The 11,763-nt window shown below is 39.3% G+C and overlaps 1 protein-coding gene across 3 annotated transcripts; it reads right to left on the bottom strand.

Annotated features, from left to right (window-relative positions):
- Nucleotides 1–3,327: 3,327 nt before the first annotated feature.
- Nucleotides 3,328–11,718, bottom strand: LOC111331741 (uncharacterized). Of its 3 annotated transcripts, none has more exons than XM_088728581.1 (7): nucleotides 11,452–11,718; nucleotides 9,840–11,139; nucleotides 8,887–8,996; nucleotides 8,048–8,237; nucleotides 6,835–7,025; nucleotides 6,211–6,285; nucleotides 3,328–5,862 (listed from the first exon to the last, which is right to left on the bottom strand). In XM_088728581.1, exons 2-7 carry the CDS (start codon nucleotides 11,104–11,106, stop codon nucleotides 4,699–4,701), a joined length of 2,997 nt encoding a protein of 998 aa, XP_088584707.1. In that variant the 5' UTR covers nucleotides 11,107–11,139; nucleotides 11,452–11,718; the 3' UTR covers nucleotides 3,328–4,698. The 3 variants fall into 3 exon arrangements, with proteins under 3 accessions (XP_088584707.1, XP_088584708.1, XP_022792652.2); XM_088728582.1 differs by having other exon boundaries at nucleotides 11,545–11,718; XM_022936917.2 differs by having other exon boundaries at nucleotides 11,405–11,542.
- Nucleotides 11,719–11,763: the final 45 nt, after the last annotated feature.

The following is an 11,763-nucleotide window of genomic DNA, read 5'->3' as shown; positions in this document are numbered from 1 at the left end:
AAGAAATCACTCAAATTAACGACGGTGGTGTATATTATCTCACTGTTTTAGTATATACTAAAACAACTATTCACCTCAGTGTCGGTGGTTAGCGGTGGATATTTACCGAGCCGCTTCGCGGCTCGGTAAATATCCACCACTAACCACCTCCACTTTGGTGAATAGTTGTTAATTGTCCGTGTAACGGATAAAGGATATCCCTAATGGGAAAGATCTCATTCAACTTTTGTCGGACAGCATAGTTCTGCTGGCAGACGCTAACAATGAGTTAAACTTAAGGCGGAAAGAGCTCATTAAGCCTGATCTTAACAATGATTACAAGCGCTTGTCCTCTGAAACTATTCGATCAACATCCTGGCTCTTCGGAGATGAATTACCGAAGCACGTTAAAGACCTCACTGAAGTGAATCCGGTGGGACGAAACGTCACACACAGCCAGACTACAGCTAAATCCTTCGAGTTTGGCTATAAGAAACTCAAGAAACTCCCGTCCTTTTTTATCCCAAAGATCTGGCTACGGCCAAAACACAAACAAGTCAAACCGCTGGAAGAAGACCAGCGGCAAGGACATCCATCAAAAATCGTCATAGACGAACAGATAAACAAACAAAAACCCTCTAATGAGGTAAGCTCAACTCATTTTAATAACAATGCTGCAATTGGAGGTAGATTGAAGCATTTTTCTCAGGAATGGGAAAAAATAACATCTGATTATTATGTCCTTGAAGCTGTTAATAATTACAAGATTGAATTTGATAGCCTCCCTGAGCAATTCTATCGTGCTGTTCGTGAGATTAATCGACAGGAAATGCCTGTCATGGAAGCGGAGATTGACAATTAAATTACTTCAAAAGGGAGTTGTAGTTGAATGCTCTCACGAAGAGGGAGAATTTATCTCATCAGTATTTCTACGTCCCAAAAAGAACGGAAAATTTAGAATGATCCTAAATTTAAAATCCCTCAATGAATCAGTTGAAAAGCAACACTTTAAGATGGAATATATTCAACATGTCATAGATCTCATGAAACCAAATTGCTTTATGGGCACTGTAGACATTTGTGATACCTATTACAGTATTCCTGTTGACAAAACTCATCAAAAATATTGGAAATTTAATTAAATTCAATGGGAAGTTGCTTCAATTTACCTGCCTACCCCAGGGTCTGTCATGTGCCCCTAGGTGCTTTACAAAAGTTTTGAAACCTGTGCTATCCACTAGCTCTTAGATGGCAAGGCCTTTCTAATGTGGGATATATAGATGATATCTACTTACAAGGTGATTCCTACTTAAGAGTGTGCAAATAATATTGCAGAAACTATTGCCCTGCTATCTAGTTTGGGTTTCGTTATCCATTCTGAAAAATCTATGAAAATCCCACGACAGAGAATTCAATTTCTGGGCTTTATTCTTGATTCTGTAAAATATGTTATTGAACCTACTGATGACTAAAAATCGAAACTGAAAGGAATGTGTACCTTTCTTAAACAGAAGTCAGAAATTTCCACCCAGGAATTAGCACAACTTATCGGTGCCATGGTTTCAAATTTTCCAGCCATTAAATATGGACCCCTCCACTATAGGAATCTAGAACGAGACAAATCATCAGCTTTATACAGCTTAACAAGGGAAACTATTTGGGAACAGTAGTACTTTCCCCGAACTCCATTGCAGATATTGATTGGTGGATTGCTAATATTGACTCAGCTTATAAGGAAGCTAGTCATGGAAACCCCCAAATTACCCTAACTACAGATGCGTCAAAAAAGGGGTGGGGTGCAGTTTACAAGGGCCAATCAATAGGTGGTCGGTGGTCCACATCTGAAGCCTCTTCCCACATGAATTATTTAGAAATGTTGGCAGTATTTTTAGCCCTCAAAAGTTTTTGCAGAGATATGAAAGACCAACATATCAGGATAGAAACAGATAACATTACTACTGTGGCTTACCTTAACGAAATGGGTGGTATGGTATCAAACTTGTGATACTCATCTCATCTCCTTTATTTGTTTGAGCGGGTTGAATTATGGCAGCTATTTTCTGATGTGGACCTGCTATCTTCCCACCCATCCCACCCCAGGGGAGAACATCCACCACACAGTAATCTCGTATGTGGGAAATTAACGTCTCCTACCCCAACCCTGCAGGAGACAGGACCTCCGTTTATTCGTCCTTATCCGAGAAGACTAGAATATCTAACCATTTCTCGATGTTATAGAAAGGTAGCAAATTCTTCTCAATTATTTTAAGACCTTGAGTGTTGGTCCGGCCGGGGCTCTTACCAAAGAAATCTGGTTCTCTCTTACCAAAGAAATTTGGGAATGGTGCATCCATCGTAACTTGTGGCTTAGTGCAGCTCATCTTCCTGGCCGGGATAACACGGAAGCTGATGCAGCCTCACATCAATTTAATGAGTCTATCGAATGGACTCTAAGACGTGACATTTTTCTTACCATTGATCAATATTTGGGCCCCTTCACTGTAGACCTGTTTGCATCCAGACTTAATGCACAACTTCCTTGTTATGCTTCCTGGAAACCCGATCCAGAAGCCTCTTATGTTGATGCATTTTCAGTATCGTTGGCAAAGATAAACTTTTACGCGTTCCCCCTTTCAGCCTGATTCTGAAAAGAAGATAGAGGAGGAACATGCAGAGGGAGTGCTGATTATTCCCAACTGGCCAACTCAACCGCGGTACCCAAAGTTATTACACCTGCTAATCAATCACCCAAGACTGTTGCCACTAAAAGAAAACCTTATCCAGAACCCCGTGAACAAAGAACTTGTCCACCCGCTCTGGTCCAGCCTGCACCTGATTGCATGCAAATTGTCAGGACATCAATCCAAAAACAGGGAGTATCTGATGAGGCTGCAAACATTATCCTCAAGTCATGGCAGATGGGTATGTCCAAGCAGTATGATGTTTACATCAGAAAATGGACCCTCTAATGCTGTGAACGGAATATCGATCTCTCTCTACCTAGTAACTTTAGGCGAAGCGTTAGAGTTTTTGCTAACCCTTGTAAAGCAAGGTTTAGGGTATACGGTGCCCTGAACACTGCACATTCAGCCCTTAGTTGCATTATTCCTCCAACAAACAATGTCTCTTTTGGCGCACAACCTCTTGTCCCTAGATTTTTGAAAGGAGTCCACGAAATGAGACCTAGCATCCCAAGGTATACTGACACTTGGGATGTCAAGACTGTTTCAGAATTTCTTGCAAGCAAACATCCACCGGGACGTTTATCCCTGAAAGACCTAACATAAAACTTGTAATGCTAGCCTGTTTATTATCAGGCCAAAGAGGACAATCTATTCACAGTTTGGATCTCAGCTCAATGACAGGACAGTTCATCCTTTACATTTATTATTACTAACATTGTTAAGCATTTGAAAGCTGGTACAAAACAGCCTGTTATTAAGTTTGAAGCATATCCTCATGATGAGCGTCTTTGTATTGTTGTGTTATTGAGAAAGTACATCAGCAGAACATCCTCTACCAGAGGCTCAAACACACAGTTATTGTTGAGTTACATTAAACCGTTTAAACCAGTCTCAAGAGACACCATCAGTCACTGGGTTAAAACTGTCGTGGAAAATGCTGGTATTGATACAAAGAAATTTAAACCTCATAGTACAAGGGCAGCATCAACTTTAGCCGCAAACACCAGTGCTGTCCCTTTAGTGGACCTTTTATCAGCAGCTGGCTGGAAGAGTGACTGTACCTTTGCAAAGTACTGTAACAAAGTTTTAAGCAAAAATTCCTTCGCTCGTGGAGTCCTTGAGACTCTGTCTAGTCAAACCACTGTTTAGTTAATTAAATTCTACATTATGGCTCTATAGTCTGTTCTCTGACTGGGCCTGAAACCCTCTGCATGCACTGCTTTGAAATCTCATGTGATCCTTTGTTGCGTGACAAGGTAGAATTTGTAAATTAAGCGAGACTTACCTGGAAGTTGAAGCTTGATTAGAATTCTGCCTTGTCATCAGCAATAAGGGATTACATGCCCTCCCATACTCCCTCCCCCACTCCCTCCCCTGTCTTGTCAGGGTTTCTTCTGGTTATGCATGCAGTGAGTTGTCTTTGAAGAATGATCTGCGCAGGCGCAATGCTATCTCATGTAATCCCTTATTGCTGGTGACAAGGCAGAATTCTAATCAAGCTTCAACTTTCAGGTAAGTCTCGCTTAATTTACAATTTTTTTTACAATACTCCAGTTACTTATTTCCTAAAGTATTTTCGTGCCAAATTTTGTGAAATTCTAATGAGTGGTTCTCAAGAAATAGGCATATTTCCAAGAAAGCATTTTTCCATTCAGTCGCAATTTTTTTAATTACTACGCATGCGCTGCATTTAACTGGGTTCTTTCAGTAACAACGAAAAAGCTGAGAATTGCTGGGTTCTTTGCACCGTTAACGTTTCTAACATATCTTTGTAATAAGAGATTAAAGCCCTCAATACACTGTGCCAACTATAGAGAAAAATAGCACAGATAGTGCAGGTACGTGTTGAGTAAATAAAATGACCGCTCTATTGACGGCATGTTTGTTTTTTACAATCCTTGTGCGCGTGCTGAATTGCATCAGAAAAAGTGCGCGTGAAAACTGTGCTCAGCCACCTTAAACAGGAATATCTTTAGTACAAGGAGCATTGCATATGAATGATTCCCCGAGGCCCGTCACTTACGTTTGAGCAACTTTAGTTCTCAGTCTTGGACCAAGCCAAGTCAAACCCACAAAACTTCCATTTTGAGTTACCGCCTGATTCTCTAGCTTTGAACAAGACGGGCAAACTGGAAAGTAACCTCTCCACTACGTCTTTTCTTTTCTCGTTAAACTGTCGCGACAAGTAGTCCCTTATCTCTCCACTCGTGGCACCAGAGGGGCACAGTTGAAGATACGAAGAAATGATCCCAACGAGCACAAGCTCCTCCCCAGAGAGGCGCACTACAGAGGGTCCAAAATACATGAGGCTGTGACTCGCAAGTCCAGATGAGGCCCAGGCTTGGTAATAAGACATGTAACGCTGCTGATAAGCTGTCAGATCAGTTGGTACCTGCTCGTTAACTTCCTTTTCTTGCTCAGTGTTTTCATTCAAAGTGCTATCAGCAGGAACTTCTCCGTGATCATCTTCTTCCTCAAACTCCTCGTGCACTTGCTCATCATTTTCACTTAAACAACCTTTCACATCTGTTTGTTTATAATCATCATTGCTATCTTCATCCATATCGTCAATCACTTCAAACTGTTCATTATCGATCTGCACAAACCGGCCAGATCCTTCCTCCTCTTGGTCCTCTTCCTGTGTTTCATTCATTTCTATTATCGTTTGTTGCCCTCTTGTTTTTTTCGCTACCTCTACTACAGCGTTTCCTGGCTCATCTCCTTCATCTGGTGTCTCTCCTCTCACGATCATCTTCCCACTTTCTCTCAGCAAATCTTCTTTGTTTATCGATACTTCTCCATCCACATGTTCTTCTTTCGCTACAGCTAGCTTCTCTCCTTCCCTTGGCCTTTCCTCTTTTTCCACTGGGTTTTCCCATTCTGAAAACTTCGCTTCTCCGTTCCACACAATTTCGTCCTCTTTTACGTTCTTCTTTCCTTTTTCTTCCGTAGCATCAAGTTCTTTGACTCCTTCATTTGAAAATGTTGACACCTCCGTCCCTGTGTTGTTCAGTTTATCTCGAATACCTCCTAGAACCTGTTCAACTTTTGATGTACTATCATCCTCCATCCGATCTTTTTTTCCTTCTCCGAGTATATCATCGTAGTTTGTTTCCAGTCTATCTGTTGCTGTGTGGCGAGTACCACTACCCAAGTCCACAACAACTTCAAGGTCCTTCAATGGGTCACCGGTAGCTACCTAAATATCAAAGCAGAGTACACTTCAGTCAGTGATGGAGCGCCTTTGGATGGAGAATTGTAACTGAAGCCAAAACCAAACTAATCGCAGCGGTCCAATCAGAACAAAGAACTATATGACAAGGAGGCAACAAGAACAAAAGGTAAATAAACAGATATCGTCTGAAGCGCGGGAAACCAAGTCACGGGTTACCAAGTCACGATGGTTTTGAATCTAATTGGTTTGCTAGATCGAGTGAAGGACGTTAGGGTGAATGACTGTGGAGATCTTTCTTTGATCGATGTAGAAAATGTAGATGCACGTGCAAAAGAGTGAAAGCGTAACACTGTTCCCAGCCTTTATACTCACCAATTCACCACTAATTAAATCTTCCTGTTTGACGTTGTGCTTTTCGTGTTCCAAAGCTTTCTGTAAGCACAGGATCTGTCAGTGAAAAGGTGAACACTGTGAATAAAACGTCTAGCTAATAACCAATTTTCTGTCACATCTCATTCTTAGGGGAGGTCTCTAAAACAATATCCCTCTACATACCAGTCAGCAAATTACCGCCTCAAAGAACAAAATCATCACCTTAAATCAAAAGAATTTCTCTCGAGTGTTAGCAGAAACATTTTCCAAAAAGGCAACTACGAGCCTTTCCGGTATTAGCTCGACTGTTTTTGTTGTTTCACGCATTTTAATCTTTAATTTCATCTTAATTTACGTTCCACACAGTTCAGTTGCCAATCACTAATGGCTGAATTTGGCTAAATCTTGCGAAACAGTACCTGTCGTTTCAAAATTGTTCAGCATCTAATTTCTCTTACAATTTTAACACAATGTCAAACAGACGGTTAGAGAGAATAAGGAAGTACATCAGCTTACAAATATCAGGGGATAATGTTTGAAAATACCACCACATTCTCAGCCAACAAAGAAATGTCTTGGGGTCAGTTGGAAGAAACAGCATTCGATTGAACTGAAGACCTGTACCTCATAGTCTTTCTGTTTCAACCTTTCATTATACTGTTGTCTGGCCATGTCCACTTGATACTGATAGCTCTGCATGGACCACATAAGGTTGGTGTTCTGCTCAGCAATCCCTTTCAAGCTTTCAACCTGAGTACGTAGCTTGTCATTTTCTAGCTTTAGAGCGTCGATGGAATCTGCGTTCGATTCAACACCTGAAGGAAATCACATATTCACTTTATCGATTTAGGGAAAAAAAAAAAACTCACATTTGTAAAAAAATATTAATGTAAGTTACAATTTTGTCTCTTTACTTTGGAATAAGGGGATGACATGAGATCTCCAGAAGAGAAATAAATATTAAGAATAGTTCTATCAAGTGCTTATACTAAATAGTGGGGAAGCTCAGGAAATACTTGATAAAAAATTTCCAGTTGTGTGAGATGGTTGACAAGATTTCATATCTGAAGAAACAAAATGTTGAATCTCACAAATTGTGTTTGATCATTCTCCCTACAATAATGTAATAGGATATCAAGATGTAACAAATGAATTTCCAGAATGATGTATTAATACATAAATAATTTCAAACACAAAGGCTAAGTACACAGAAGAAGTATTTTCTTTGATGAGAACTATCACTGGGAAGATATACCGTCCCATGCATCTCTTTTGGCCCAGGTTAAGGTGACAAAGTCCATTGTGCATTCTTTCTAATTACAATAAGTGTCAGGAGGCACTTGCGTATACAGTTAATTGGAAAAATACAACAAAACACCTGAACCAAAGAATTCCCCAGCATTCTCACCAAACGTGAAATTTGGTATAAATAGAGATTACTCAAGATTATTATTGATCAATTATGCCAAATGATTTATTAATTATTCATAGACTTTGAAGGTCTCAATTGACTGCCTGACATTCCAGGAAAAAAAGTTTGAAACATTACCTGGACAGGGTCATAAGTAGAGATGAAAATCTTGACATGATGTCAAAGAAGAAGCCTCCAATGTATTGCCACTTTATCGTTTACTTACCTATCATTGGTAGATCCAGTCTTAAATATAATTCTCCCCTCTTTTTCAAAGTGAAAATTAGATGCAAGATAAGTGCATGTAGATCAACAAAACCTTACCTGACCAGAGAAGAAGTTAGAATCTGCACCCTTGTACAGCTGTGACTTAAATTGGGATCAAGTCAAACCCAATAGCTTGGCAATAGAGTTGTATACTTTTACCTGAAGCCTCACTGCAAAGTTTTTTGGCAGCTACTGGTGTAAAACTTTCATCCTCTTCTTGCCTCTGTTCTTGAGACACTTGGAGCGCTGGCTGTTCAATAAACCCACCAAGGTTTGATGCTTCATCATCCAAATCCATACCTACCTCCTCACGATTTTGTATTTCAGCCTCTTGGGCTGATTTAATTTCCTGGGAAATGGCATACAATGACATCAGTGAGAGCTGCCATAAACTTACCTTTGAGTTCAAATTCATCCTAGTTGCCTGATGCCTGACCCACAAAGCAATCAACACAGCCCCAATTCCATATGTGAGACTTGCACACAAAGTTACTAGTTTTGAGGTAGCTGCCTGCCTTAATGTATAAATAGGAGACAACACTAGTTTAAAGTGCCTATGAAGTAAAAAATTTTTTTGCCATGTTTGTTTGCTTACGTCTTGATGAACACAGCTAAGCGATTTTGACCGACCAAAAGAACTTCCTTGTATTATTTTTTGAACCTCAAAGTTTGGATTTTGCAATATTCTGAAATGAGTTCATTATGTGTGCAGTCAAATCTCATCTTACAAAGGAAGTGACGTAGTCGGTGGCTCTGAAGACGACAAACAAGAGCTTAAACAAAGTGCCAGAACCACCAACTACGTCATCAGAGCCAAACTCATTCCCAGTTTCCAGAGACACCGATAATGTCTAATTTAGGGACTTCGAGCCACCAAAAAGCCGATTTAAATTTCTTTTCTTAAAATTTCTTTTGTCATTCCTTGATAAGGACATAATAAGCTACAAAATTATGCAAAAAAAATTTTTACTTCATAGGCACTTTAAATTGTTACTCACATTTCTGATAACAGCAAACCACTGAGAAATAGTTTTTCTCTGTCCCTTTGTAAACTGGTCCCAAGCCTTTTGTTTAGTTGCTGCATCAAAGACTTTCCAAACAGCATCACCTGAATGAAATACATGTGTTGAAGTTCTTAGGTTAATCATTTAATTTAATTTAATAACTTTTCACTGTTTCAGTTTTCACTTTCAACCATTCATTGTGAAAGTGAATATTGTCATTCATCCAGGTTCAATTCAAATGAGGAATTTTTAAATCTTTTTCTGGAATTTTGGTCTTGATTATTAACAGATGTTTCAACTGAAACCATCAGTTTGATGGTTTCAGTTGAAACGTCTGTTAATAATCAAGACCAAAATTCCAGAAAAAGAATTAAAAATTCCTCATTATATAACCATTCACTGTTTTACAGATTAACTAAAACATAATAAAATCTGAAAATTTCCATTACAAAATTACACTTGATCAACAAATTCAAAACTGCTCACCCACAACCCACTCATACCACCAGTATGATAAAAACTAACCATTCAATTTTTGAAAACCAGGCTCACAACACTTCCTAAACAAACATGACCCACATGACTCTAAAGATCATTTCTGCACACATTGTTGAAATGCCAGTCATTGTCAGTTGGCAAAGTCCTTTTCTGAAATACATGTACCCCACCCTTACAATCAGACGACAAGATTGGCTACAATCTACATTATAGTAGATTGTTTGAACCCAGGGGTGATATTTGGTTACAAAGTATAATCACCTGGGTGAGAGCAGTCCTGGAAATGGGACTGTTGTTGGAAGTAATAAATGAAGTTTCAACAACTGTTAGTAGCAGCTAGTGGTCATCAATAAGGTTGAGAGAATGTCAGTCACTTCTACTAACAAAACACCTTCGTTGAAGCACCATGACAATTCAGCATTTAGCCTATACAGTAAACTACAACTTACATTGCTGCTTGATTTCACTGGCTCTTTCTGCTGCCTCTCTCTTTTGATTCTCCACTTGTTGCTCATGCTCCTTTCGTTTGCTGATCAGCCGTTTGACAAGGCCATTGACAGTGCTAAGCATTGTGTGAAAAACATTGACTGTGGAACGGTTACATTCACCTTTAACTAACCAATAAGCTATCATCTCCAAAGAATTCACCACAGATTTGTCATGACGAATCAGATCCAGCAACTGGGAAGCTTTTAAACGGCTATATATCTGGCCTGGGTCATATTCACCGACATATTGATCAGGCTTTTGTTGGTTTTCAGCGACATTACCAGTGTTTTGAATATCTACCTCATCTCTTGTTTCTTTGAAATAATTAACGCGGATACGACTGACCTTTGTCTTGGTATCATTTCCATCTCCGATAACCAACAAGTAACCATTTAGTTTGACAGCCATATCAACAAAACAATGTTGTGAGAATGTTAGATGGCAATGCCTCACATTGGCGTTTTTCTTCATACTTTTAAGACTTATGTTCTCTATGGGTCCAAACACACTAAAAATCTCTCTTATGATAAACTCATCAGCCATTCCTGGAAGACTGCGAATAAATATTGAATGACATCCAGGTTCCTTATCATTCAACGGTAACACATCCATGTCATCTTCTGGAGGTACAAGGTAGCAGTTTGGACGTAACAAAGCATTCAGAGGAACAGTGAATTCATCCCTCTTCCCATATTTTGCTTCATTTACATTCAGTCTCATCAATCCTCTGCTGTGCTGAAATTGATGATGACCCTCTGTTTGAAATCTGAAGGGCTCTGGTTGCAAGTTAAGTTTTGAAACACCATAACCTCTTCTGTTGACCTCACCTTTTCTGATTCTTTCATCCTGTCTAAGAAAATCCCTCTTTGGTGATACAAAGTCTGGAGGAATTTTATCATCCATCAGCACTCTTATCCTTCCATGATCCTCACAGAAGTATTCTCTCTCATCAACAGTCTGATTATGGTAGCGTTTTCCAAGTCTCCTGTTATCATAGTTATCAAACCCTGATTTGTCCCTTTCATGATAATTATCAGAGATGCATCTTCTATCCTCAGTGTTTCCATGTGCATACTGCTGTTGATTGTTGCACTGTTGCAATTGTGCTTGTACCATTTGCAACCCTTGCAATTGATGAGCAAATTGTTGAGGGTTCCCCAAGAGATTTCCAACTGCAGGGATCAGATTCAGCCCAACAGGGTTACCACTGGGTGGCCATCCAGCCATCTTTAATATCCTATAATGCTAGCTGGTAATAACCTAAAGAAAATATTTTTAATATAATTTTAAAATAAATTAAAGTAATTCCAGTGAAAACTAATCCAATTTTTTAAAACAGAGTCATTATTAAACCATCTATGATTCCTTAGCTTTTAACAAGGCCAAGCAATACATGCAAAATATATGTGAAATCCAAGGTGCCATAACTCCAACAAATTGTAGTAAAGCTCAAAGACGTTTAGTAATATCCAGAGACTAGCTTTTCGCAAGTTTTTTTTTAAAAAAAGAACTCTCTGAATCTTACAGAAAGTAGCAGGAAAATAATGGAAGAATACGTCCTAAGAGCCTGACCGTATTTCAAAACATGAGGAAAGAACCGTAAACTCTGCTCGTCCCATTTCTTTTCTCCCAGGTTAGCGGGTCGAAGTTTCCTGAGGTACTCACTAGGGTCGGGAGGAATGTTTGTATTGGAGCTGGATGAATGAAGACCACTCAAAATTAAGTTTTAAACAAGTCTCAACGCTTATGCAATTATCTTTTCCCCAAAATTTCTTGAAAAAATGCGTAAAATCTTGTATTTTAAGCGAGTCTGAAAATAGTTTTTAAGTACTTTTTCTTTTCTCCCCCCACCCCTTAAAATAGATAACCTCGATCGCGTGACAA

Source organism: Stylophora pistillata, chromosome 7 (assembly GCF_964205215.1).
Source record: "Stylophora pistillata chromosome 7, jaStyPist1.2, whole genome shotgun sequence".
NCBI lineage: Eukaryota > Metazoa > Cnidaria > Anthozoa > Scleractinia > Pocilloporidae > Stylophora > Stylophora pistillata.
This window is presented reverse-complemented; position numbering and strand designations above follow the sequence as displayed.

What these genes read in the sequence shown, in the direction of transcription:
- LOC111331741 (XM_088728581.1), bottom strand. Translation starts at nt 11,106, where the DNA reads ATGGCTGGATGGCCACCCAGTGGTAACCCTGTTGGGCTGAATCTGATC. An exon ending in ACTTTGCAGTGAGGCTTCAG is followed by an intron (nt 7,026 to 8,047) that starts GTAAAAGTATAC and finishes GATTTCCTTCAG; the next exon opens with GTGTTGAATCGAACGCAGAT. An exon ending in TGAAACAGAAAGACTATGAG is followed by an intron (nt 6,286 to 6,834) that starts GTACAGGTCTTC and finishes TTTCACTGACAG; the next exon opens with ATCCTGTGCTTACAGAAAGC.